General features: G+C 49.2%; 2 protein-coding genes across 3 annotated transcripts in view; one reads left to right on the forward strand and one right to left on the reverse strand.

Annotated features, from left to right (window-relative positions):
* On the reverse strand, positions 1-27,599 carry LOC141745353 (pinopsin-like). The gene is made up of 4 exons (XM_074593030.1): positions 27,266-27,599; positions 24,048-24,376; positions 6,618-6,851; positions 1-839 (listed from the first exon to the last, which is right to left on the reverse strand). The coding sequence occupies exons 1-4, from the start codon at positions 27,597-27,599 to the stop codon at positions 630-632; spliced, it is 1,107 nt and encodes a 368-aa protein (XP_074449131.1). The 3' UTR covers positions 1-629.
* The window catches only part of LOC141744665 (G-protein coupled receptor 35-like), a 36,012-nt gene continuing 26,346 nt past the window's right edge, over positions 18,037-27,702 (forward strand). The window contains exons 1-3 of one of the 2 annotated variants that reach the window (XM_074591112.1): positions 18,037-18,286; positions 19,131-19,267; positions 23,607-23,760. The gene's annotated coding sequence lies outside the window, so the exon portion shown is untranslated. Of the gene's footprint in view, positions 18,287-19,130; positions 19,268-23,304; positions 23,761-27,702 lie in introns of those variants that run through there. The other variant, XM_074591113.1, reaches the window with a different exon arrangement.

Below are 27,702 nucleotides of genomic sequence, written 5' to 3' on the forward strand. Positions count from 1 at the left end.
TTGGTTTCTCAAGCTTCAGCTGCAACTTCTACTCTTTGAAACATATCCAATATATGCACTTTAAATTTTAGTAGAGCCTTAATTCATAACTACGGTTCTTCATAATCTGTTCAGGTTTGTACTGAAAAGCAAAGTGAGACTTTTAAGATACAGTAGAATCCAAACCAGAGAGAAACCTCCTGCAAGTTGATAGTTTTTCTACTGGAAAATAACCTCTTTGTTTCTCCCCTTTGCATGTAGATTGTTTCTTGGAGCTATTCTGCAGCACAGTGCTCTGTATCTCTGTCGTCTTGGTGGTGGGTTTGGGGTTTTGCATTCGGTTGGGTCTTGGCAGTAAGTATTTGGCACATGGGTTGGGTTTTTTTTTTTATTTTTTAACTTTTTTTAAACCTTTTTCTAGAGGTATCTGAGGTTTTTTATTTTGTTTTCTTCCAAAACTCCCAAAAAAGTCATGGTATTTGATTGGTGAAGAGTGTTTCAGAAAGAGGGAGATGGCTTATCAGTGAAGTCAACCACTGAGGCAGCAGATGGGCAAGTTTTTGTCAGAAATGAAGCCACAAGCCGAGGTTATTTGGCAAAACTCATGCGTCTAGACTCAAACTCCCCAAACACAGCAGCAGCCAGTGGCGTTAGCCCAGCTCAGGGCTGTAGTGGGCCACCAGCGTAGCCCTTTTATCTGGTGGGATGTCTGGCAGAGGCAGGTGCGGGCTTTTGGCCGCCGTGGGGCCGGTGTCGCCCGGCGCCCGCTGCAGCGCCCAGCAAGGTCTGGACCAGGACTTGCTGCTGGACTCCGTGGTTGCCTTGTTGCATCTCAGGAGCGCCAAAAAGCACCTGTAAAACTATCGCACACACGGAGAGAACAGCAAGTTACCAGGGGTTTCATTCATTTCACTTCTTATAAGACAGGCTTCATCTTACAATCTTTTTATATTCATTTCAATTCCTGGGCTGGTCCTGAAAAAAAAATGGATGTAATCATATTTTGTATTAGAAACTGAATTGTTTTGTAGGAAACACTACGTCCTTGTGCTAAATGGGAGCTCGTGCTGAGGTCAAGGTCTCTATAAGCTAAGGTGGGATGCTCCCAGGGAGCAGGAGCTGGGGGAGAGAGATGCCTGCCTTTTTCCTTCATCTGGGCACACAAACCCAGCACATCAATGAAAGAAGAATGAAACCAAGGAAGAAAAAAGAAGTCCTTTTGGCCAGTGTTTCACAAACAAGGCAATGTTGGCACAACTGCAATATTTCAGCACTACAGGGGATGGGTGAACTGCTAAAATCCAGATGGGGCATTTTGCTTGCTTGCAGATTGGGTGCTGTATTTATTTAGGGGCAGTTGGATTTTTTAATTCATTTTTTAGATCGATTTATATTTTCATTGTCCCTTGATTAAAAAGCAGTAGGGAGGGGAGAGAGCCAGGAATGAAGTTTTCAGGCAGGCCTGTAACAGTCAACCTGTGGTTTTATTTAATATAAATATTACTGACTATATTACTCTACTCTGCTCTGGTGAGACCCCACCTGGAGTACTGTGTCCAGCTCTGGAGTCCTCAGCACAAGAAGGACATGGGCCTGTTGGAGTGGGTGCAGAGAAGGGCCATGAAGATGACCAGAGGCTGGAGCACCTCTGCTATGAGGACAGGCTGAGAGAGTTGGGGTTGTTCAGCCTGGAGAAGAGAAGGCTCGGGGGAGAACTTACAGTGGCCTACCAGTCCCTAAATGGGCTAAAGGAAGGATGGGGAGGGACTCTTTATCACGGAGTGGAGTGATAGGATGAGGGGTAACAGTTTCAAACTGAAAGAGGGGAGATTTAGATTGGATATCACGAATAAATTCTATCCTGTGAGGGTGGTGAGACACTGGCCCAGGTTGCCCAGAGAAGCTGTGGCTGCCCCATCCCTGGAGGTGTTCAAGGCCAGGCTGGATGGGGCTTTGAGCAGCCTGGTCTAGTGGGAGGTGTCCCTGCCCAGGGCAGGGGGGTTGGAACTAGAGGATCTTTAAGGTCCCTTCCAACCCGAACCATTCTGTGATTCTACGATTCTATCTAGCAATACAGAGAATAGGAAGGACTAAATGCTTTTTAGGCTGTTTTCAGGTTTGTAGGAGCCTGTTACCCGGCTGAGCTGACCACATGCTCAGCGGTAAATGCTGTCAGTTTGTTGTGGGGTGGAGGTTTTGGGGGGCTCTGACAGACCGCTCGTGCTACCCTGCAGTCGGGTTATTGATGTATCCCGTTACTAAAAGCATGGCAGGGATTGAGCTAATTGAATCGCCGATGGAAGCGATGTTGGCTGGTTCGATTTGTGTTTGACATGGGAAAAGATGAAAAGCTGTGTAACGTGCTTGGTTTAAGCTCTCAGATGGGGTGGGGTTGGCATCCCTTATTCAAGGGATTTTTTTTTCAGTTGCACGGAAAAACATACAGCGCATCTGAGAGTGGGGGGGAGCTCTTGCGTGAAGTTAAGGAAACTGCCTTTTGCAGAGGAAATACATATTTTAGAAGGTATTTTAGACATATTTTAGATTGTCTGCATGGCCTCCCTACAACTGCACAGTCAGACGCTGAGAGCTGATCTCTCTAGCGTCAAGAGAGTCCAAACCAACTTTAATAGTGACTCTCTGTACAACGCAGCTGATAGCAACAAGCCCTGACAGCTCTTGCTATTGGCAGACAAGGGAAAAATCACGCTGCTTTTTGTCGGCAGGATTGCTTCCTAGGGAAAATGGCTTTTGAGAAGTTTCACACAATTTTTGCATCAGCTGAAAGGCCTTTTTTTTTTTTTTTCATGAGAAACTGAAGTTTCACAGGAATTACAGACTTTATACAAGAAAGTAATTATCATCTTTATTTCATTATATTATATATAATGTGTGTATATATATATTTTACTTATTAAAATGTCTATTTTTCTGGGGTTTGCTTCCCCCCCCTCCCCTCGTGGTCGAGTTTGTGTGGGCGGGTGAGGCTCTTATCAGCCATCTTTCTGTAGTTGCTTAATCCCCAGGAAATTTCTGTTACAGCGTAAGAATCTCTTTTATCTGTTTAACCTTCACCTACCCCTTGCCTGGAGGCACTCGCTCGACACAAATGTTATTTTATCTGGCCTGTTCTCTGATTTTTATCCAGCCCAATCAGAGATTTCTGAACATTTACCAAAGCTGGGGGGAAGCCGGGATGTAGAAGTGTTTTAGAAATACCATGAAATTAGAAATTAAAACTGCATGAGTTAACAAGATATCCCCTATAGGTTTCCATAGCGTCAGGAAAGCTGTCTGTGTTGAACATTGTTATCTGGGTGACCGGCACCTCCTGTTTGCACCCCAAATCTGCACCCCCGGGAGGCTGGGTGCGCTGCTTCTCCCTGTCCTTTCCCAGCCTTGAGTTTGCAAGAGGCCCCAGGAATATTTTGCAAATCAAAAAGGCAACAGGGATGCTGCTGGAGGAGAACCACCTCGCTTTGGGTGTGAGGGCAAAGGGGTGATTCTGGTGCAGGTCTCATGGTACCGGACAGGCTGTAACTCTCCAGGAGCTGGATTGCTGCTGGCAGACGGATTTTCCTGCAAGAGCTGGCTCCCAGCTGGTCTCTACTCTGCTGCTCATCAGCACAGTGAGCTGCGATCCCAGGGGCAGCTGACAGTCACGCAGGGGTCAAGGAAACCCCCGTCTCAAAACGGGAATAAAACATCTGGGACCAGTTAGATGATCCAGCAGCCAAAGAGGTCAGACATCTAAAATTCACGTATAAATAAACACCAACGTTTTGAGTGCGGCATGAACAAAACACGCTAGTTCCTAGGAGTTCCTCTTGTGACCATAGTTGTGGAGCTTAATTTAGAGATATGGAAACCATTGACCTGCAGTGTTAGACAGGAAGGGCAGGCTGCCTGAGAAGGTGGATGGGATGGAGAGGGCGGTGGAGGAGAGGTGGAGGCAGCACTGAGTCGTGCTGAAACATAGCCTGAGACAACTCGGGTTAACTTGCGTCATTATTCTGTGTGTTTTGGCGTTGGTTTGTTTTTTGGTTTGGGGGTTTTTCTGTTGCATGGCTCACTAAGGAGTAAATCTCACTTTATCCTGCTCTGGCCATCCCTCCTCTCTGCACACAGCTCACTTTTGAACCAGTTTTGGAGCAAGATCTAACGGAGGAATTAGCAATGCCACTTTCCTAGATGAGTTTTATGAAGGGAGGCAGCTGGACAGAAGTGGGAGAGCTGGAAAGACAGAGCAGAGGAAGCACGAAGGGTCGTACAATCCACCACAGAGCCCTCCCTGGGCAGAGCCCGCAGGACCCTGTGTTTCGTGGCTCTGCTGCCTCCGGAGCAGCCTCTGGGTGGGCGCTTGGGGTGTCCCTTGCATGGGAAAGGCTCCGGTGTTTAGTACGAAGGATTTCACACATGTGTGTGAAACATCAAAACAAACTGGGTCAGCGTATTCTGATCTGAGGTGCTTCTACTGTCTGCTCTCTTGAGCGTAGTGAAACTCTGAGTATTGACTTCTTGGTGGTCTGTACTGAATATAGAAACCTGAACACTGATGGTTCCTAAAATACTAAATGAGCAATGAAAACCGAGTGGCATTTAGAAGAAAAATAAAAAAAAAAACAAACGTGTACGTAACCCTGGTAGTAAAAGTTTAGCGTGAACTTAAGGGATGTGTTTGACATGGATAAACCCTGTTTAATTTGTGTCTACCTGCTGCCTCTAAGCAATATATTTAGTAAAAAGATTAAATAAGAAAGCAGCCATAGAAAAGATAACTCCTCCGCACCCTCTCTGTTGTTTCATAGGGTGATGCTTCCAGCCCATGAACATGTTAATATCAGCCTGTGATTTTTAACCTGCCTCTCCTGATTTAACTGGGGTGGAAGTGATGCAGAGTCGCCTTCGCAGGGCGGAGGCTCTGGCCATGGGAATGGGTCAGGTGCAGAGCAAGGTGGTGAGTGGAGAGTCAGCCAGACGACTTCTTCGTGCCTCCACCACGGGATTTGGGATGAGACGGCAGTTACCAGTTACCGTAATTAGCTCAGGCTTCCACCTCTCCCCTGGGTACCCGGATCGGCAGGTCATGCTGCTGCAGTTTACAAGCTTGGCTCTGGCTAGTGCTCCCAGCGTGGGAGCAAGGCTTGGGGCTGCGGGAAGCACAAGGGAAGCACTGGCAGCTGTTGGGCTGGCTGGGTGCTTTTCCCCTGGTAAGGGATGGTAATCTCCCTTCAGTGTTCCAGGCAGCTTCATGAGAGAATTTATTTAAAAAAAAAAAAAAAAGGAGAAGGCAAAGAATTGTTCAGGTCACAGGGAAGAAGTCGGGGAGTTCCGCAGGAGGCTGAGCATGAGCAGAGAAAGCAACATACTCCCCGAGCTGTTAGTGACAGTGAGTAGAGCTGACGGACCGTGTCATGGAAACTTTTTACTCCTCGGGAATTTCTCACGCACCGGTAAAAACACCTACAGTTACTGCCAGACTTCAAATCAATCCTTTACCATCATCATTTGTTTTCGAGAGGGAGGGAGTGATTTACTGTCTGTGCTTCCTAACAGCTTCCAAAACTTAATTAAAGTGGAAGATTTGCTGGATTCAGAGAAACAAATTATCCACCTGCTATAACACCAGAAATGCAAAGAACAATGAAATGTGCCTGACTTACATGGGCTGATGGAGCTGTAGATGGTTGAGGGGCTGAACTAGCTCTGACAATCTCTGCTTGTTCTCTGTAGATCTCTGTTCACCCCCCTTTCCTCTTCTGAGGTTTTATTCTCCATCCCTGTGCAAGGGGCTCCTGCCCATTGTGTGCTGTGCATCACCTTGATGTGGAGGTGTTCAAGGCCAGGCTGGATGGGGCTTTGAGCAGCCTGGTCTAGTGGGAGGTGTCCCTGCCCAGGGCAAGGGGTTGGAACTGGTTGATCTTTAAGGTCCCTTCCAACTCTAACCATTACATGATTCTATGATTTTTGTCATTAACAGCATCATGTTTTCTTAGCTTGCACAAGAAAATGTAGCCTACTGGGAGGGGAAAGGGGAAGGTTTCATGATTTCGAACTCTTTTCCCTGCTGGATCGTGAGTTTTCCCCTTGCTGGGTGTGGGACTACAGCTGGGACCGGCACATGGTCCTCCCCCTGCCCGCATGCAGGGAAGGGCTCAGTAGTACCTAGGGGGTACCCAGGGGGTTAGAAGTGTAAATAGGGGAAGAGGAAGTTGATGTTGCAAATAAGAGACATGACCGTGGGCAATGCACTGTGCCAGGGCATGGCGTAGGGTAGCAAAGGCTCACGTCCTTACAAGACTTCATGTGTCTGAATCAACTTCAGACAGTATCTGATGCCTTCATGCTTGCCAGAACATTGTTCTCTTCTCCTCCACATTTAACTTGTTGTTCATCAAATTGTGTAGTGGAAAGAAAGGGCCCATCAGTTGCCATTTGGACATGTGGGAAGTTGGTTATTTAACTTCCAAAAGTCTGGACTTGTCAATGAAATTTCCTCCTCATAGCAATTTTTCTGTGCTTCCCTTTCCTGGGGTTTTTCAGTGATGTGACCAATACACTCTTTATTTCCCCTCGTTATTTCTTTACTTCCTGCATACATTGAATCTGAGTAGACGTAAGGATAACGTTTTACTTACCTGTTTGTTCAGAAATATGTAGATGATGGGGTTGTAGACTGTGCTGCTTTTGGCAAGGATGGATGGGATGATGGTGGCTGCAGGGGTGATGAGACCAGGTTTCCCAAAAGTAGCTATAAGTGCCACAGTCGCATACGGCAGCCAGCAAAGGAGAAAGCAAATTACCATCACCACCACCATGATCAGGACGCGCTGCTCCCGGGTCCGACCCACCCCTTTGTTGATGCCACTCACCTGGGTGGGAGAGAAGCACAAATACACTATTAGCAGTGCTCATAACGGGAGCAGATGATGACACATGGGAGCTCCTGGAGCGGCCGCACTAGGGACAGGGTTGGCAGTGCCATCTGAAATGTTGTTGGCTGGAGAAGAGCTGGCCAATGCGGGCAGGGTTTGTATGTTATGTACCCAAACTGTGCACATAACGGTTGGAATAGGATTAGCAATAGTGCTTTTCATCTGGAATAGCCTTCTCCAGCTTCCTCTAAACGACAGCATTTAACGTGAGTATCTTGGGCCGGAGGGAAGAAGGGGGAACCTGCCCTGGTCTAACTGGAGGATGGTTGACCCAGTGGTCCCAGAAGGACTGCTTGTCCGTGTCCTACCAGCAGCGATGCACCCAGCCAAGGGTGGAATGCTCTGTACCCAGAGGCCACTGAGGCAGGACAGGAGACAGGCAAGAACATGAAGAACAAGGGTTTGAGAGAACTTTCTCCCTGGAATCCATTGGAAAAGTCAGAAGTTGAATTAAACAACTGATTTACAACAGGCTCCTTCTCTGGACTTGGGGTTCCTGTGTACTCATAAATAAATCATACTGTATAGAAATACTGCTGTCTTATGCCTCACCTTGTTTCCTAGTTTTCAGTATGTTTTGAAAATTGGACCTTTTCCTGATTGCTGTGTAATGCCTGCACTGCAAAGTGCTGCCATAAGCACAAGAAACTATTACAAGCACTTTTACGGGGAATCCAGCGGGATGTATTCGTGTGCTGGAAGTCACCTTGAGACCAATTAAAAAACCAAACCAAAACTGTTCAAAAAGCAGAACATATCTGTAGTTGCCTGCTGAGGGAAATCTCCTACCGAATACTTTATAAATATCCTGTTAATGTGCAAATGAAATCTTTTATGACACTTGTCTGTGATTTAACAGAAAAAAAAAAAGTGGTATTTGCCACGAGGCAAATAAAGTTGTTAATCAAAATATTTCCATTAGTGAGAGGTGAATATTTCACTCAGACGCCCACAGGCATCAGTAGCTCGGATTTATTCACAGACATCTCAGACAGAAAGCTCACATTCATCTTCTTATGTTTCATGGAGTTGATTCTGGATGACATTTTCCCTGTGTTCAGATTTTTTGAAAGTCTGCCCCAACTTGGTAGAAAACTTTACAAGTCGCTCAGGCTGTGGGATGAAGTAGAAGCAGCTGGATTGGGGCACATGGATACAGGGGTGGAAATGGAAGAGGAGCTGCGTTTTGCATCAGGTGCGCTTGATTTTAGGCTCCTGAGAAGAGGCACCAAAAGGCATCAGCAGACGGCTGCCAGAGTCCTTTCCTTTATCCCCATGAAAAATACCCATTTCATTGTGCCTTCCTGGGGCCCTTCTGTCTGCCCTCCCATGCCAGGAGACACCCGGGGCAGGTGATGAGCGATGCCTTGTGAGTGGTACACCTTGAGGAAAACCAGAGCTCCTTTTTTTTCTATTGACTTCTATTGATTTTAGAAATGGCAAGCTAACAACCCTTTCCTCTTTCTTCAGGTAAGGTCAGAGAATGCAAATGTTTTCTGGATGTTTTCTAGATGAAAATCAGCATGGTCTTGAGAGGAGAGCGGGACTCTGGAGATATTTCCTATCTAATAACCTCCAGCAGAGCTCAGGCCACAGGGCAGCCGGTGTATTACTTGGTTTCTACGTCTCTCCCTGAATATCCTGATGCTGTGTGGCACAGCTGAACAGGGAGAAAAAGCTTCCTTTTGTCACTGGCTTGAACACTGAAATAAAGCTAGTGGGGTACTTCTGATGGCACGCGTTCTACCAGGGCAACAGCACCCTTCTCAGGCAAACCTATGTCATGTATTACTCTCTTTACTTTTTAAAGTATTCTCTCCTTTCCTTAAAAAAAGAAAAGCTTTCAGTTTTCAAACTGATGCTGCCAGGGAATCGTTTCATGGGTAAGCAAGGAAAGGTTTTAATTTCCTTGCCAGCAGTAGGAAGTGATTATTTTCGTCCTGAAGCCAGAAATTTTGAATATCCTCCCCCTTCTGTAATTCTTGAAGCATTTTTGCTTTCAATTGCGAGGCTCCCCTGGTCAGTCAAGGAAACCTGGGACCTTGATATTAATATTCAAGGCACATGCAGAAAACTTTTGCAAAATTAAACAAACTCAGCACCCTGGAAATGTTGCTGGCACATCATCAGCAGATGATGATGTGCATATAACAGACAACGCCAGGGCTGTGCCCCGACTTTTTCTGTCGGATCGACTTCTGTGGATGGACAGGAGCTTGTGCGATGCTGACAAGTGATGCCGTGGGCTTTTTCTTTAATTTAAGTCCTGATAACTTCCAGGGAAGGTAAAAGCACAAGTCTGTCGCAGGTAGCTTGTCCGTAGTTGCTGGCCCGTAGAGGTTGGAAAGTCAGCCCGGGTTGTTTCTGTCTTAGGGCTAACAGCAGTGATGCTGCTGCAGGAATTTATCCCAGGGTTACCCTGGCACCGCACTGAGCTGCTGTAGTGTCCTTCACTTCTGGTTTGGTCAAAAGTCTAAATCTCAATCTGCTGTGCAAGAAATAAAAAACAAAACAAAACAAAAACCCCCTCACTATTTCTGTAGGTTTCGGTACAGAAAACACCCACAGGAAACGTGCTTTTATAGCTCTATTTTTTCTTTCTGGAAACTGAGTCTCTGTTTCTCCTAAAAATGATCTTCTCCATTTTCTAAAATTTACGATGCCTCTGTATCACTCATTCCATACATTCCATGTGTGGTCCAGTGTACGGAGTTAGCAGGATTGGGGGGAGGTGGGGGGTTCATCTCCACTGTAATTGGAGGCCCTGGTCACATCTTGCTCTTAGAGTGTGTGAAAGACTGGAACTTCAAAATAATTGTCTCAAAGCTTACTTAGGCTTCTGCAAATCGACGGCAGGCCTGCAGGCCGACAAGAAGCTTGCTTGTATCTATTTAGCACCTTCTGCAGACCATCCTCCTGCTTGCCAGTCACCACCCAGGATTGCCATCAGCTGAGGAGGGTGAGCTGCCCCCCAAGCTGGGGAGGGTGCAGGCCTCTGGCTATCAGAGTGGCCAAACCCTGCCTAGCCCGGGGGCCACCTGAGCCTCTGATGTTAACTCCAAAACTGCTGAAGCACGTGCCAAGCGCTGCCCAAACAGCAAGCGGGCAGGAAAAGCTTATACAGCAACCGTGTAAAATGACAATTAGCCGGCCAAAGGCCACCGTCACGCTGATTGGTCAAGCTATGGACCCCCACCTGGGCTACCTGGACTATAACCGGTGCCGTGACCCACCACAATTTGGGAATCAGGACTGAGACTCCCACCACCATCAACCACGGATCAACGGGACGCCGCTGAACTTCTGGAGGATCGCTGAGATGTTGTTGTGCCTGTGGTGGTGAGTATACTCTTGCTACGCTCCGTAATACTGCTTCTCTTTTCTGCCTTTCCTCTACTTCTGCCTTTACTCTATCGCTTGTCTTAGTCACTTTTGCTGGGGAATAACAATAAACCTGCAAACCTGCAGTGAGCAGCATCTGACCTTATTCGCGTCTTAATTTTGCACTTGGAATCATTGCGAACCTCTCCTGGGCCCGATGTAGTTGGACTGGGATGTAACAAAAGTGATGTTTTCACATGCTTCCCACAGGTGTTAATTTTGACACGGGAAACTAAAAAAAGGTCAGGAATAGTTGGCAATCTCTGCAAACATCTGCCATACCCAGTTAAGGTCCTAATCACGTTTATCCTGGGCTCTGCTCAGCATTCAGTCCATGGACAGCCAGCAAAGGCTGACGTTGGGGACCATCACTGCCTAGTGAAAAGATGGTTTCCCGATGGGCTGGAGTCACTTTCCATGAGAACTTACGTGAGCAGAACGAAGGCTAATGTACTGGAAATGTTACTGTGCATTCATTCTTGCAAGTAATCTGTCCTTTTTGCCATAACAGTCTTCACTGTGCCCTTTCCAGCTAAAATTCAGCTAAAGCTTGATCACAAAGATGCCAAACACTGGGGCCAATGAAGTATTTAGTCCCATATATTATATAGGCATTTCTAGATGAGCTGATGGAATATGCATTCTCCTAATACAGCCCATGACTCTGCGGGTTTGCTGGATGCAGCAGGAGTCTGTTGTGTTGCCTGTTTGCCTCTGCCTTGGACATTATAAACCATGATGTGCTTCTGCCGTGTACGAACTTCTGCTCTTAGACAGGATCCATGGTGGAGACGGCCATGGATACAGGAGAAGGACAGTCCCTGTGCTGAGATCTATCATTTAATAGCCAAGTTACTTTATGTTTTCTACCACAGAGAAGCACCTCTAGATGGTGATTCAGCCTGCAGAAGTGATTAATTTGCCTCTCTTTCTTTTTTTTCATTGACCGTAATCTGTTAATGACACATCCATCCTCCTGGTGTAGGACGGGCATGCTCACAAATACAGCATTTGTGTGGTGTGGCACTGGGTGCCACGGACAGGAGAAGGACATGGATGAGAGAATAATGCAACAAACAATAAGAACAGGTTTAAATAGAGGTCACTGTGGACACAGCACATTCCTGGTTGATATTGCTGACACATACTGTGCAGAAATAACGGAGTCATCACATTGCTAGGAAAGTCAAATATGCTTTTTCAGCAATGCATATGGGATTGCTCAGTAACATCCAGGACAAGAGAGCACAGCTGAGTACACCCAGGGCCACCTGGGAGCTTTAGCCATGAAGCTCCCACTGGGATTAATTCCTGAATCCCCAGGATGATCTGAGAATCTCAGCTGAGTGACTGATCGTGTTTTCTGTTGGGTTTTTTTTGTGAAAACACCATAGTATTTAGAGCTTGGAGAGCTGACAAGGATACTCACGGGACTAGGAGGGGGATCTTTGAGAAAAGTTGGAATAAAGCGAGATGGAGGGAGGAAAAAAACCTCAACCAAACTGGTTATGCGATGGCCTGAGCACACCAGCTGAGTCCCCTGGCCTACGTGAGCAAAGCTGATGTATTTCTCTAAAACAGGCAGCACAGACACCCCTGAGCTGTGGCAGCAGCTGAACCACCTCAGACATCACTGCCTGTGCATCAAGAAGTAGTGCCTGAGAGCTATGAAATCCCATATACCCCGTCATACTCTGCCCTGGTGAATTAATAGCGGCAGTTACTTGAATACGTACTAGAGAACCAGACTATAATTTAAGAAAGTTGCAATTAAATTGGTTTGCCTGTACATTAAAGGTCAATTCAATCTCCTAAAGTGTGTGTGAGACTTCTTGATGGTCCCTGCACATCAGCGTATGCCCTACTTTCAAGACTTGATAAATGTCGGTAGTGGGTTTGCAGTAGATATGCTGGATGCTTCAGGGGAAACTCTCAGCCCTTTGCAGTGTTACTGTGCTGTCTGTTCTTGGTTGATGCTCATACCTCAGGTCAGGAGAGCTATGGGCACACACGTCAGTACATCTGTGTGTTGCTTGGAAAGAGCTACGAGGTGCTTAAAATGCCATCAGGCGTATCCCATGCACAAAGCCAAGGGAGCCTGACGAGCGGGGACAAGAGGTCTAGAGTCCACGAGACCTCTTGGCGTGAGAATAGCCTACCTCTGCAAGCACAGGCTTGCTTAGCAAAGGCTGAGCTAAAAGAAATGGAAGCCCAGCAGAAAGCTTCAAAAAGTCAATAGGGTGCTTAGAGAAAGAAAGAAGTTAGCCTCAAAAGCTTAATGAGAATGTCCTTGAAGCTCTGAGACAGGGGGCAGTGATACGGTGGCTGGTTTCACAGTAGCTCATGGTCTCTCCTAATAATGAGAAAAAGTTTGCTTGGAGAGGAAATACTGATGTTTATCAAGGAAAAGAAGTGGCTGATGCTACCATCCAGAAACGTTGCAAGATCAGGTTAGATTTTAATTTTAAGGAAGTTTTTTTCTATCCTTCCTAGCATCTGAGTCTTTGAATTATGCTTAAAATCTTCTCACTGCAATCATAAAACCTAGAAACACGTTACCCGTGTTGATAATGACAATATTTTCATACAATCTTTGATTCAGAGCTTAGGCTTTCTTAAAATTCCCGTGCATTCAGTGCCTTGTTGTGGAAACAAGAGTGAGAAAAGCAAGTCGCCAACTTTATGTTGTTTTTCCATTTTAATGCTTGTCCATGGGAGGAGCGCTTTGCTCCTGGCAGACCTTGGGCTTTTACTTCACCAAACAGATTTTACATCGGTGTAACAGGTTTGAACCCAGCTGGTCAGACTGCAGCACAGCACAGAGAGAGATGGGGAAGAACAAAACAGGAGACAGGGCTTAAAACGACTTGAGGCAAAAAGCAGCAGCAATGCTGGTTTGTCACTTGGAAACTTCTACCTCTCCAGTTTCCTGGTGTGCTGCTTTCCTGGTCTAGATCTGGTAAACTAACATCTCGTGAGGCTTAGCAGTATCACTGTCTTAGCGGCAAAAACTCAGATTCCTTCATCTGAGTCAAAGATAAACCTTTTCTTGTGCCCCTTGTGCGATAACAGCTGGTTGGCCTTGTTGGGGTCCAGGTCTTTCCTATGTACAAGAGGGCAGCTGCTAAACCTCTCTGGGATTTATATATTTATTTTTTTTTGCATACTAGCTTTTTGCATGTGTGCGATTCCTTGTAGAAACTGTGAAATGGAAGAGGTTTGTCAGTCCTCCGCAAGTCAGAGAAAATGCACCACCACCTCCCGCAGCTTCCCCGTTCTGCCTTCGGTGAAACCGGGAGGTTCTTCTGGCTCCTGCTTCAGCCCGAGCAAAGCTGAGCTAGCGGTGGGGAGCAGAGGTGGAAACTGTTTTAAAATACTTAGTTTCAAGAGCAAAAAATGCAATTATCCTCAAGATTGGGAAACCTTCCTCGGGATTTCCAGGAAGGAAGCGAGCGTGTCGGCAGGTGGCGGGTGGCGGGCTGTGGAGACTCTCGCAGTAGCAGTTGCACATTTCTTCCATGACCACAGCACACAGCATTCTTGGCGCCTGGTTTCTTGCCTGGGACTAAGTGTAATTTTATGGATAGTGGAACACCTTATGCACAGGGAGGACTAAAACATCCGTAAGAAATTGCTTTTGCCTCAAACCACTAATCAATTTCAACCAGAATTCCATCCTTTTTCTTTTTTTTTTTTTTTTTTTTCAAAAGCCATGTAGCCTGAGGGAGCTGAGCCTCGTGTGTGGGTTCACTTAGGAGATGCTCTGCTTTCCCTGCCCAAGGTCTCTGGTCTCACCTGCACTGCCCCTCTGCCCACTTCTTGCCCGAGTAGAGATTTAAGAGCGAACGTCTGTGGATTACACTGCTACGAGATGGCACCCTCTCTTCTAGGGCCATGTGAAAATGCAAAGAAATCTTTAACTAGATGAGTACATTTTTATTATTGAGGCTTGATGACAGTCCACGTAAGTGATCTATTTTTCCAGCCAAACATTTCCTTTTCCCTGCCTTTTTCCTATGCTGTTTCACCTTTCACTCCCTCAGTGACTGAGGCACAGTTTGGGCTGACCTGAGCATCCCATCGCTTTTGGAGTGCTGTAGAGACGTCCACCTCACCCGGCTACAGGGGAAGGGAACCAGATGACAGATGTTATGACCATTCATGATGTGCAGAATGTCTTGTGCTCCTGAACCCCGCTAATGCTTATGCATGAAATTGTATTTAAAAACACACAACTTCAACCTTAAAGGCAAGTTCATATACCTTAATGAGTTGGGTTTACGCCAGAATATTCCAAGTTTGCTTATTCTTACAGAGGGGACACTAAGAGGTGGGTCCAAATAAAACTCTTGACCCTTGGGCTGTGCTCTCGGTGCTGCCCGGCCCTAAGAGTCAGGTGAAAACTTGCCTCCGCAAGTCGTCTTTTTTTCCAATAAATTAAAGCCATGTAAAATCTCCCGTGGTAAGCGTATTAACAAGAACGATACTGTGGAAATTTGACCAAAAGCACTTAAAGGTGGTCCCAGGCTTTGTCCCGTTGGAAGGGGATGACACGGCCCCTGCAGGGACCTCCACTGATTGCTTTCTGGAAGCTGTGGTTTCCAACATTAAGGCAGACCTCTGCCAAAGATTATAGGGAGGCAAGCCGGGGGAGAGAGAAGAAGAATTCCATTTCCATCTGCTGTGCTGACCTCTTTCACCTCTGCTATTGTAATTTTTCTCATCTCTGAGAGGGCTTGGAAGGTGCCAGACGAGTAATAGTAAGGGCCTTGTGCTGTGCGAGGGAGAGAGCGCTGTGGCTCAGACATGCCCTCAAATGCTCACAGCATCCTCTTGCACCTACCCCCATCCTCACAAGGGTGGACCGCCTGATTTAAGATTAAAATTTAAATCTAAATTCAGTTCCTCGCTTGCCTTTATAAACACAGAGGGCTCTATAACTGTAAGGAGAGGTCTTGTAATCACTACAAGTGGTTAATTATTCATATTAAATATCAGAATATTGAAATAATTCATCGTGGTTGATGTTTGCAAAAGCTTACGTACCAAGTGCGGGCACGGTGCAGCGCTGCTGGGAGGTTTCTGGGTTCTCAGCGTTGCCTCGTCCTTCTCCTATTTAGCTTTCTGTAATGCAGCGGGTGAGCTTCTAGGCTTTGGGGCGCTTAGATGGGTAAAGCAGGAAACATTTACAGTTCGAAGGAAGCATGTCCTTCGGAGTTATTAATCTGCATAGCACATCTGTCAGTGAGAATGAATATTAAAATACTTCAGCGCTATTTCTGTTCACACTGGTTTGGTTCCCCTCCTTCTGCATCTTTCTTTGTTGCTGTAATTGGTAATGACTGTGATGATGGCACGCGCTTCTCATTGAGAGTGGAGCTTTTCTCAAACACTGTGATTTCTAGATATAAAATCAAATACTAGGAGAATAGGACCCTCAGGATATGTTCACCCAAGTCTGTCCAGCGTGTCCTTGGGGTGTCCAGGAGGGCAGGCTCACTCCTGGCACGCAGCAGAGCCCACCCATGAGGAAGGGTGTCCTAGTGCTTCCCCTTCCAGGGGAGCGGGACACCCTGCACGGGTCTCCCAAAGAGCACAGGCAATAGCCGTGCTCAGAGATGGGTGTGTTTTAAAAGAAAATTAATTGAATTAGTGCTACTGCATGTGGTAACAGCCAAGTATATCTGTATAGCAACTCTGTGCTGATGTGCACTCTTAAGTGGGACCTTTGCAATTGCAGGACATCTCGGAGAAGACTCTCAGGCTCCTCTGTGTGGAGGGTTTGCAGTGCCAAACCTCGTCTCCTAGTGAAGGGGGATCCCTCTCTGTGAACCCAGGGAGCTGGCGATGTGCTGCTGTGTCTGTTGTATCTTCCGGTATGCTCAGGTAGAGTATTTGGCCATTTGGGGGTGAAACCTGGCTGCTATCATGGAAAACCTATGGTGTTTGGAGTAGAGCTTCATTAGGCTTGAAATGGCTTTGTGCTGCGGGTTAGTGTTTTGCTCTCCTTTCGGTCCCCTGCAGATCTATCTCTAGTTGTCTGGGCTCAAAGAGCGAGTGGGAGCCCCTTTGGGGGCAGGTTACTGTCGGGGCAGGGGAGCTCGGACACAGTCCACCTGTAAAAGTGAGGCAGTGAATCTTACTCCCAGACTTGCATTTTTGTGGTATTTTTCTCTGCAGAGCCTTAAAGACCAGTCATTAGACCAGGGATTGATGGGTGAGCGGGTGTTCTCCCAAAGCAACTGCTAATGAGAAGTGATTTGCATCTGGTTGCTGAGTTGGAGGGGATTTTAAGCAGTGCTTCAAGGACTGCTGCGAGGGGTGCTCCCCTAGAAAGGTAGAGATGGGATTTGCTCATTTGCTGAGTCTCCTCGCTAGTTTTTTTTCCTTTACCTAATGATAAAATGGCTGAGTTCTGGGGGCCGATTTCTCCCTTCTCACTCCCACAGCACACTTTCCCTGCAGGTTAGATGGTCGTGGGCTGAAACCCAGGGCAGTGATGGGGCAGAGAACAGGATGGATGGAGACACTGCCTGGCAGGTAGCACAGTGCGGGATGTGAGCCTGGGCTGGCCCCGCACCCCTGCGATACGCAGAGAAGTATCACGTAGAGCCAGTGGAGGAGGAAAATGTGGTTTCTGGCGCTGGCGGGTGACTGTGCTCTGGGAAGAAGGAAAGTGCAGCTCTGCCTGCAGGGCACGGCTGCTCCCTGCTGTCCTGCAGCCTGAAAGCAGTCTGCAAAACTTACCTTCCCCAACTGCAAAGGCTTCAACCCTTCGCTTCTGAGTTTTTGAAACACCTGCTGAAAAATATTTGAGCTAGAAGGGGGGAAAAAAACCCCCAACGTTCACAGCTGCTTTGTTTTCAACTAGAAAAATCCTTAGTGTGTTCATCAGGTAAGTGACTGCTGTTGGAAAAATCTCTGCTGCACTCAAACGCAGTGGCAGAGCACAGGCTATGTCTCCTCCTTGGAGAAGCTGAGGACAGTCGCAGTGCCCTCCCTTAAAGCAAATCCTACAGGGAATCACAGCACCCGGGGGTGGAAATGTTGCCCCTTGCTTCAGAGCCACCACGTGGCCTGTTGCCCTTGTTGTATTTGTATTTTGTGTTCGCGTAGATGTCTGATCTTCCAGTGCCCATGGTTATCATTGCTAATGGAAGAGTTCCTCCAGCTCTGAGAGTGAGCACTGACTGCAGGAGAACCTGCAGCAGAGACCAACCAAGTATGGGCAGCTCTGATGATGAACCAAGTACGAGCAGCTCTAATGAGGAGAGCGCCCGCTACCATTCGAGTGGGGAAAATATAAATGCATCCCACAGTTGCGTTTTCTCTGGGATTGAAGTCGAGTGGAGCAAAGAAAACCAATTCCTTGTTTATTTTGTACATGGGTAGATTTTCTTGTTTCTAAAGGTGATTGCTCCCTTCCATCATTGGGGCTGTGCTGTTACTGCAGGCTCCTCTGGGTTCAGCTGTCTGAAGTCCGATTTCTCTTATTTGGCATCTGAAGGGTTTCAGTGCTTAAGCTTTAATGCTTCCTGCCTTTGGGAATGTGTTTGTCTCACATGCCCAGTTCAGTCTCAATTTGCTCTGGGTAAGCAGTGCAGCAGCATTAATAATTGTCTTGATAAATGCTCGAGGGCCAGTGTAATTACCCTTTCCCCTTCTCATCAGTGGAAGGGAATCGTTGTCAAACAGTGCTGTTTCCCCCCATTTTCCTCTGCCCAAGCCATACGAAACTATTACCCCAACACTAGAAACTGTTGGATTAATTAATGAAATTAATATATAACACATCAAATGCCTTGCTATGTTTTTTTTTTCCTTTCTATAACACTTGAGGAACTAAGAGGGCAGAGGTCTGATGGAAAGCGTGCCTAGATCCTGACTTTTCCTGCCTTGCTTGTGATTCCCCCTGGAGCGAGGGGGCTCAGAGGGCTCTGCAGTGGGTAACGAGGATGGTACGAGCCTGGATACTCTTTAAGAACCCACAGGTGATTATTTCCACACCACAGTCCCCGACATGCCTTTGGTCCATGGATCCAGCATGCCTGGGAGGTGCTGGGGGCAGCGAGCATCGCCTGGGGCTGTGCTCTGCCTCCTCACCCTCCCCATGCCAGCAGGCCAGCCTGTGCGTTGGCATGGGTGCCCATGGCATGAATGTCCTTGTGGGCCACTGGTGCTGGCTACCTGTCCCCTGGCTGGTGTCCCAGTGCCAGCTGGAGAAGGGGAGATGAGGCCGCAGCCCTGCCAGAGAACCTGGCCTCTGGCAGGCTTTGCTGCTGCGCTGCTGCTCCTTTTCCCCCTGCGAGGATGGATGCTCTGGCGGGGTGGGACAAGAAGGGGAACTGAAAGTCTGGAAACTGGTCAGATTTGGAGTCTGAGGTGAAAGAGCTGCTAACCCTCCCTTAAACCTCAGGAGCTCTGCATCACTGCACTTATGGTAGTTTTATGCTGATGCAACTCAACCCGGGGCAGGAATCTGTGCGGAAATGCAAAGTATGGAGCCAATGTACTAATTTCCAAGGATAAACCACAGATAATAATTTGGAGGCAGGACTTCGGATTCATTTGTCAAGGAGATGACAGAAGAGTAGCCTCTCAGTGAATTAAGGAAAAAAATATAAATCCATGGTGTAATATAGTGATACAAAAGCTGGAATGGATTATATTTGCATTCTGACAATTCATGTGAGAGGACTCTGCCAAGCTTGTCAAAGACTCTAAATAATGACTTTTTAAGCCCTGTGCTCAACAAATCATTTATCTGTTTCCAACAAACATTTTTAACGTCTCATGTGCTGACTACAGCTATTCCAAAACTGAATGGTTTTGCAGCAGAATGGTTGTCTCCTGCAAGTTTTATGGATGCAACAGGGGAACCGCTGCCTGTGTGTTACTTTCAGTGAGCCGGTTATTTCCAGTGGGGGAACTCGGATGAAGACCACATTTGATGTGACAGTTCACCCAAGCAGGTATGTACTTGGCATCCTTACTCCCCATGCGCCACAAGGTTGGGCGTGCTGGTGAAACCCAGGAATGGCCAGAAAGATCTCTTGCTTCTCCAGGACATCCAAGAGCTCAGGTTGAACCTGATGCTGGCTATGAAGTATTTGTCCTAGAAGGAATCCCAGACTATGGTTTTCGGTAGCCCATGAATGGTTTGCATTGCTGAAGTTGTCTTTGAGACTTGTCCATGTCCAGCACTGTTTCTGCTGGTTAGAATGGTTTTGAAGCAGCAAAATAACAGACGTGACTGGGCTTTTCAAACCAGTACGGGGATTTGGATGGAGGATGCATCCAGCTTTCCTGTGCTGCTCAGCTTCATGTCCCAGAGGATTTCCCCAGCTGCGAGCAGCCGCCTGCATGGTTCATCCTGAGCACTGGAATGTGTTAGCTTGATGTCCCCTAACCCTGCTCAGGCTCCTGGGACCTCCTATGGCACTGGGCTATTCAAAATAAGCAGCAGTTGTTTGATTTGCTTTTCAGCTTCTTGCAGCAGGCTGAGGGGTGGCTGCCAGCTGTCTCCCAGGCTCTGCTTCACTTCTGTCATTTTTGTGAACTTCTAAGTCCGTCTGAGCTGAGGGCTTACAGCTTCCCTGCTGGGGCACGTAGCATGGATCTGATCCTGTGTACTCATCTGAAGCTACCTGCTCAGCTATAGGGGAAATAACACGCTCCCAAAACTCTGCTAACAAAACTAAGGAAAAAGCATCCAGCCCAGAAAGCCAACTGCGTCCTGGGCTGCATCAAAAGAAGCGTGGCCAGCAGGTCGAGGGAGGTGATTCTGCCCCTCTACTCTGCCCTGGTGAGACCCCACCTGGAGTGCTGTGTCCAGCTCTGGAGTCCTCAGCACAAGAAGGACATGGACCTGTTGGAGCGGGTCCAGAGGAGGCCACAAAGATGATCTGAGGGCTGGAGCACTTCTGCTATGAGGACAGGCTGAGAGAGTTGGGGTTGTTCAGTCTGGAGAAGAGAAAGCTCCGGGGAGACCTTATAGCGGCCTTCCAGTACCTAAAGGGGGCCTACAGGAGAGATGGGGAGGGACACTTTATCAGGGAGTGTAGTGAGAGGACACAGGGTAGCGGTTTCAAACTGGGAGAGGGGAGATTTAGATTGGATATTAGGAAGAAATCCTTTCCTGTGGGGGTGGTGAGGCACTGGCCCAGGTTGCCCAGAGAAGCTGTGGCTGCCCCATCCCTGGAGGTGTTCCAGGCCAGGCTGGATGGGGCTCTGAGCAACCTGGTCTAGTGGGAGGTGTCCCTGCCCAGGGCAGGGTGGTGAACTAGATGATTTTTAAGGTCCCTTCCAACCCAAACCATTCTATGATTCTGTGATCCTCCTCTTTGCAGCAAACCCCACTCAGGAGCTTTCCTCTAGCAACTCCGTTATGGGAACAGCCATGGGAGGCAAAGCCGGCTCTTGCCATTCCGCTGAGGTGCTGTGGTGAACCCCCCCACGCAGGAACACTGGGAAGGAGAGGTAAACCCTGGCACCCAGCTGTCTGCCGCTGCACAACTTCATTGTGCTTCTGCAGCACAACAGCCTCCCCCGGGAAAAGCAGCAGCCTTTGCTCTCACCTGGTCCCACACAGCGCTTCACAGGGGAGGCATGAAATTGGTATCAAAACAGAAAGGAGATAACAAAGAGGAAAGCTGAAAGTGTTTGGGAACCTAAATAGCCCTCATTTTCTAATGGATGTTTTCAGTATTCAGATTTATTGTCAGCAGCGTACTGTAATATGTTCAAGCTCCTCTGCTCTTCATTTGGAATGGCTCAGAGCGAACCCTTCCCGCTGGCTGTCGCCTGCCACCCTGAAATGAGATGTGGGGGCAAAAGGGGGTCCTCCCTTAGTGGTGACAGTTTGGCTTAAGGAAACTGAGAGCTCGAAGCAAGACGGTAGGATCTGTCAGCCACTTGCAAGCAGCACAGGAAACTATGAGAGCCTGGACTGATTTCCAAGATTTTAAGCATCCCTGCATACCTCCTGTGATGACAATCATGTCAGAAACCAGAGCATGAAAAATCAAATGTCAAGCGAAAGGATATAATTTTTCATGCCTGGCTGAAACCAAACACCCCGATCTCCCACTGCAACTTTACTTCTGTAAGCGATGCAGATAACCTCCGTCACAGGGAGCTATTCATGGCAGGAGCTGAAGGCACGATAAAAGGCTTACAGAGTATTCCCTATAATTTGGGGCCTTGTAAAAGCAAAAAAGTCTGTTGTTCTATCCCTTAAATATTTAGCTTGCATGTGAAGCTTCTTTTGTTCAGCCTTTTTTTCCTCCCTCCTACACCCACCAGGGATTTTGCTGCTTCTTCTGCACCTTGCTGCTGCAGGGGAAGATGAGCTGGGAGAAGCCTGTGGGCAATGGGAGGCTCTGGGGCTCCGCTGCCTCCTGCCTTCCCCTTGCTCTGCAGCTTCCCAAATGAGCTCCCCAGTGTCCAGCCCTCGTGCTCCAGGTGTCTCCGGCAGCACTGGCTGGTGTTGACTTTCCCTCTTCATGAAAAATCCCCCTTCATGGCAGGATAACTTGCATCCAGACAGAGGCATGTTTCTGGAAAATCAGGTGTGATGACACTGGTAGAGGCTGAGCCTCAGAACCAGCTGTCCTGGATGCTGGGGCTTCAGGAGCCCCGTCCCGCAGGGTCATGAAACAAATATAACACATCACACGCGCAGACTTGGCACAAACTGCAGAAAAATGGCTCTTCCACTTCCAAGAATAATTTTCATGTTATTTCCCAGATGGTTTCCCATATTTTGGGGTCCCCACAGGACCAGGCAGCCCAGGAAAGGCAGCTCCTGACCTCCACACTCGTCACCCCTGAGGAAAGGTGCTATAGCCCCCTGCCACCACCCTGTCATCTTTCCACACCACAGTGGTCACCAGAGGACCAGTTCATATCCCTGAAGGGGTCCCATCACTCTCTGGGTTTGCAGAGGGCTCTGCTAAAGCTGCTGAGTCCTGCTGCCGCCTCAACTGGTGGCACACCAATGCTCACACCCGTGAGAGTGTCCGAAGCTGTCCTGAAGACAGAGAGCTCTCCGGGGCCAAAACCTCACATGTTATGTCATGGATGCATCAGTGGGAAGAGTATTTCATTTGAAAAGTCGGAGCACCCTTTGGTGCTCCCACCTAGGTGCAGCCCCAGCAGAAATGAAGGCTCTGCTGCCCTGGGGAGGACAGGGACAGGAGAACCTGTCTGAGCCCTGGGGCTGGCTCCGACTATGGGACAGCACGGCCTTCCCACAGGGGACAACCCTCCATCCAGGTTATCTCGCTGGGTTTTGCCCGTGGAGTAGTTTTGGAGAGGAAGAGACTCTCCCGCTCCAGTCTTGGCTGCCAGGACTGGCTTGCAGCACCTCTAAATCAGTTTTTGTAGCTTCAAAAGGTGGAAAAAACAGAGTCCTGTGGGAGCCAGCCGCTGCCCGCACTCAGGGACAGGTCCGTGGTGGTGCCGGAGCAGTCGCCATTCCCAGCAAAGGGTGGCCAAAGAGGGCTGAGCTCGCTACCAGGGGAGCGAAAGGTGTTTGTGACGAGGCAACTGAGAAGGATTAACTCAACCATCTCCACTGGTTTGATTTAATTCTACCCAAAGTCCCAAAGCAATAATAAGCTTAAGTTAAATGTTTACATCTGAAATGTGGCTTATAGAGTGATTTTATCTAACTCCCTCTTATCTTTCAGGCACTTGCTGCACGAGCTGGGACAAAGCCAGACCTCCTAGCACTGACGGAGCTCGCGCCCAGCCCGGGGTGGGCTCCCAGGGTGCAGGGGCCAAGGGAGGCTGGGTAGGGTGGCGAATGCTCCCTTTGTGCTGGGGGAGAGCGGGTGGGCTGGCCTGAGCTGCCTGGTCCTTGCCTGCCCGCAGGCTGGTCCCCGACAGAGGGGTTGCCACGCTCATGGGTCCTCTCCCACGAGGGCCATTGTCGTGCCGTGAGCAGGCAGCGCTGGTGCGTCGCTCCTTAGAGCTCGGGCTAAATGCAGATGCTACTCACCAGAAAACAAAAGAAATACTGCATCAGCATTTCCAGCTGCCTGACGGTGCCGACCTGACAGTGCTCCGTACCAAAGGCTGCACTGGGTGGGTTAGCACTATTAAAAGCGAATCTCTCTTATCTTGGGAAAAGATTAACAGCTCATGGTCATTTATGGATTGGCTTTGCTTTCTGTGCAGGGAGTAAGCTTCATACCACAGGACTGCCTTACAGCTTGCGTTTGCTAAACTCCAGCTTCTCACTTTGCCTGGATCCTGCCAGCAGCTGGATTCTATATGACTTTTCTTTTTAGCACCCTTTTTTTCCAGGGTTCACTCTTACGCTTTCAGAGAAGAAGCAATGATCTTCAGAAATCCCAGCTCCCAGCCCCACCCCGGGTCATACAGCCTCGGAACCTGCAGGCGATGCTCACTCCTCCGTAGGCTTGCTGCGGATTGAAGTCCTAGGACCAAGCTCATCAAGGTAGGTAAGTCCCTCCTAGTTTTAATTCGAGGTAATTAGGAGTATCTTGGGTGGTCTGGCAAACTGTCTGTGAAGCTGTCCTAGGGACCTGCAGCTGCTCACACTGGAATGTGATTTTGAAAGCCCTGGTAGACTGGAGCCAGTCACCAAGGCAGTCACGGGAGAGCCAGTTTCCAAGGGTGGCAGCGCATCTGACAGCAGAGAAGTTGTAATGGTGGAAAATGGTGGTTACTGGTTTCTGAGTGGTTTGGGGTCATAGTACAAATGCAGTTGAGGAATCTACTTACCTGCCTTATCGCGCACAGCAGCTTCCCATACGAATAAACAATAATGACAAAAGGGATTACAAGGCAAAAGATGAAAAGACATATGATGTAGGAGGCGTTGTTAATGTCCTTTGAATGCCAGTTCACGGAGCACGTTGCCCCTGGTCCTTCTGGCCCGTAACTGCTCCAGCCGAAAAGAGGGGGTGCGGTCCAGACCAAGGAGTACGTCCAGGATAGGACAATGCCTGTCCATGTCTTCCTGTAGTTTGTGGTATCGGCCTCTGTCGTTCCCGTCATGGTGCAGTAACGTTCGTAAGAAAGTACAGCCAGGGAGATGAGCGAGACGATGCCTGTATGAAAAAAAACACATCTGCATTAGCAGAAGTGGCTGAATTAAGGCTTTGGTTTATCTCCCTAAGCGATACTTCAAGCTAAAGGTGAGACTGATGGCAGTGGCTTTGTGGGGCAGTGGCAAGGGCTGGGGCTGGAGGTGTCCCTCCAAGGGCGGGAGATGCTGAGAGCCTGAGCTCCCTCACCAAAAACTGGGGAGTCTTTAAACATGTGTCCAGCCAAAACACTGATTAATAATTGAGCACATCCCTCTGCATGTATACCTATGCGTGTGTGTGACCTGCAGCAAAATCCTGGTTTCTCTACCGGATTTGGTGTTCAGTGCACTGGTAAGACTTAAGGATTAAGGGCTAATAGCAGTATTTTCCCAAAGTTCAGGGCTTATCCAGCTTCACAGGCTTCCTTAAGCATCACTGCTTCTGCCTGAAATGGTAGTGTTGGCTCTGCTTCCTGGGATTTATGTTTTCTCCCAGATGTCTTTTTTTTTTTTTTTTGTATTTTTTTTCCCCCGCGGGAAAGGTGTGTGAGGAACAATAAATGCCCATGCCTGTATTCTGAGCTCTTCACACAACCTTCCCTCTCCTTGCCCACTTCCCAAACGTTACAGTCTCCAGGCACTTCTTGGATGTTTTCATGCGGCCGTATGAATGCTGGAGACTCGCACAAACCCCCCAGCCTTGTGCTGTGCTGGACCTCGAGAACGTGGCATTCTCACAACAAAACGTACGTGAGCAAGGGCAGACACTGCGGAGGAACAAAAGTGACTTTGCTTGAGAAATTTCAGTTGTGGGAGAGAAAAGACCTTTCTGTGGAAGTGGGAAGAGGGCGTGCGTCACCAGAGGAACCTGCTTAAATAAATCTCCCGGTGAGAGACACGAAAGCTTTCCCTGCAGAGCGTTTGTAACTCCCGACGAAACCACAAAGTCAAAATAGAGAGCTGTGTCTCTCCGTGTTAGACCAGAAAAAGCAGAAAGAGCGTGAGGAACACGGGCGCTTTGTTGCTTGGGTTTGAAACCTAACTCGATTCCAAGGGCAAGATTCACAGCTCTTTAAAGCGACACTTTTCTTATCTAAAGCTGACTTTAATAGTCAGCAAAAATCTAAGTCCTCTTCACAGGGCAAGGCACCTCTTCTGAGATGGGGAAAATGAGAGGTGCCCCTCTGCCTCTGCCGGCTGGCAAGTACAGCAGCCTGAACCCCCTCTGGGGAAGCACAGCACCCCAGGTTTTTCATACGGACTTATCGCCATATGCCAACGAAGAAATGTAGATTAAAACATGTCACGAAGCCCACTGTGCCAGCAGGTGCCCTGGTGTGCCTCAGCACGGCCGTGCTGGGCTGCTCGTGAGCCTGCACAGAGACATTTATGGGTCTCTTGCAACTGGGGTACTGTCAGCGGATAGGAATGGGGCGAGAAAAGCCCTTAGCAGCAAAGCAAAGATTTCTTCTGCAAACAGTAGTGCTGGGGGGGAGATAATTTGTAATGCTGATGTTAGAGTTGTCCTTTCCCCTCCACACACGCCTCCCAGCCTGCTTTTTGGAAGCGATGCTGGCAGGTACAAGTGAATGTAGCTGGAGCTGCTGGTTAATGCTGACATGCTCTCTTTAAACTTTCCTTGGCATGTAAAGGTTTTACGTACGCAAAGCTGGTTTGCTACCCTGTATAACTTCATCAGGGAGAGAGGTGGCAGCGAACACCTAAACCGCTGCTGCAAGTATCTTTGTAGTGGGTTTAAGTGATACGTCTCCAAAAGCCACGGCGGGCAGGCTGGATGGGATGCTGAGCTCTTTTCCTCTGGTTGTTCAGGGCTGTTACTGATGGGCAGAGCAGTGACCCTACTGCGAAAGCTTCTGACCCGTATGAGTGCTAACTGGGGGGGAGCCCCACTGCTGGGTGTCCGTGTCTGGAGTGGTAAAGGAGGCTGGGAGAGATTTTGAGTGCTGGGAAGCTTGTAAATAGATGATATTGTTACTCAAAGTGACATTACTCCAAACTTCTGTTTCTAAAGCTCAGGCAGCAACACCACAGAGCTGGGAGGATGAGGCAGGGGCAGGTCTGTGTACCTGCTGTCCCCATGGCCCCCTCTGCAATGTGGGTCTCCCTCCATGTGCCCAGCTGGCAGGCGAGGAAGGGGCTGGTAAAGGCAGAGGTGCACGATGGATGCTCTAGTCCTTCTCACCACCCTCCCTGGCTCTGCAAACACTCCCTGCCTTGCCGGGAGTCACGCCAGTCCCCAGGAGCTGGAGCTTTGTACTCCCCTCCTGCACACTGGGGTGCTCCTGGGGTCCCTCTGCACTGGCATCGCGACTGCCCTGCATGGCAGCATCCTGTGGCTCCTCTGCCCCCACCTCGCTCCCGCTGCCCCGGGGTGTGCAACCTCCTCCTGGCCTGCCCAGCGCTGCCTGTACCCACAGCCAGGACCTGGAGTCGGGTCTGAAAGCCAGGAGATTTCAGAGAAATAGCAGCTCTTGAGGCTCAGAGCTGCCTGCTCCGTTTTCATTCTTTAAAGTTCGTGGAGCTCTTCCGCAAGTAAGTAACTGCAAGAAACACGCACTTGCAGCCCGAAGGACTTGTACTTAACGCTGCCTGGTGGCTTATGAGCCTTTTTTCCAGAAAAGCAACTGAAGTTGGGCAAGTTTAACCCCAACCCTGGGCCTTGAGCATCCTCGGGGAGCTGCTCCCCACCGACAGCGCCCCACACAGCCCGCTTGCACTCGGACAAACCCTCCTCCATGGACACCTCACCCTCTGCTCCCCTGCACCTGCCGGGGCTCTCCTGTCCCCGTCCCCTCCCCGACGGCAGGCTGCGGGGCGCAGCCTCGTCCCCCCGTCCGTGGGCGCAGCCCCCCGCAGCCACCCCCCCGGTGCCGGTGCCGGTCCCACTCACCGCAGAGGGCGTTGGCGAAGCCGTGCCAGGCGCAGGCGACCCCCGGGGAGCCCCGGCCGCGGTGGGCGGCGGCCACCAGCCCCAGGGGGGTGCCCAGGGCGCAGACCAGCAGGTCGCTGACGGCGATGTTGAGGAGCAGCAGGTTGATGGGGGAGCGCAGCGCCCGGTAGCGCCAGAAGAGCAGCAGCACCAGCAGGTTGCTGCAGAAGCCCAGGCTGCCCAGGGCGCCCAGGCAGACCGCGGCCGCCAGCCGCCCGCCGGGGCTCAGGCACGGACCCGGGTCGCGGGCAGCGGCCGCCGCCCCGCAGCCGGCAGCGGCGGCGGGCACCGGCATCCCTGCGGGGCGCCGGGCATCGCAGGACCCCCCCCTGCCCGCGCTCCCCGACGCCTCTGCCGGTCCCCGAGCGCCGGCCGGGGGTTTCTGCTTCGTTACGCTA

The sequence above is a fragment of the Larus michahellis genome, chromosome 6 (genome assembly GCF_964199755.1).
Source record: "Larus michahellis chromosome 6, bLarMic1.1, whole genome shotgun sequence".
Taxonomy (NCBI): Eukaryota; Metazoa; Chordata; class Aves; order Charadriiformes; family Laridae; genus Larus; species Larus michahellis.

Bases quoted from the DNA above. Each gene is read 5' to 3' on its own strand.
- LOC141745353 (XM_074593030.1), bottom strand. From the start codon at position 27,599: ATGCCGGTGCCCGCCGCCGCTGCCGGCTGCGGGGCGGCGGCCGCTGCC. The intron at 6,852-24,047 runs GTAAGTAGATTC...TCTCCCACCCAG, and splicing joins TGCTGTGCGCGATAAGGCAG to GTGAGTGGCATCAACAAAGG. The intron at 840-6,617 runs GTAAGTAAAACG...TGTGTGCGATAG, and splicing joins ACATATTTCTGAACAAACAG to TTTTACAGGTGCTTTTTGGC.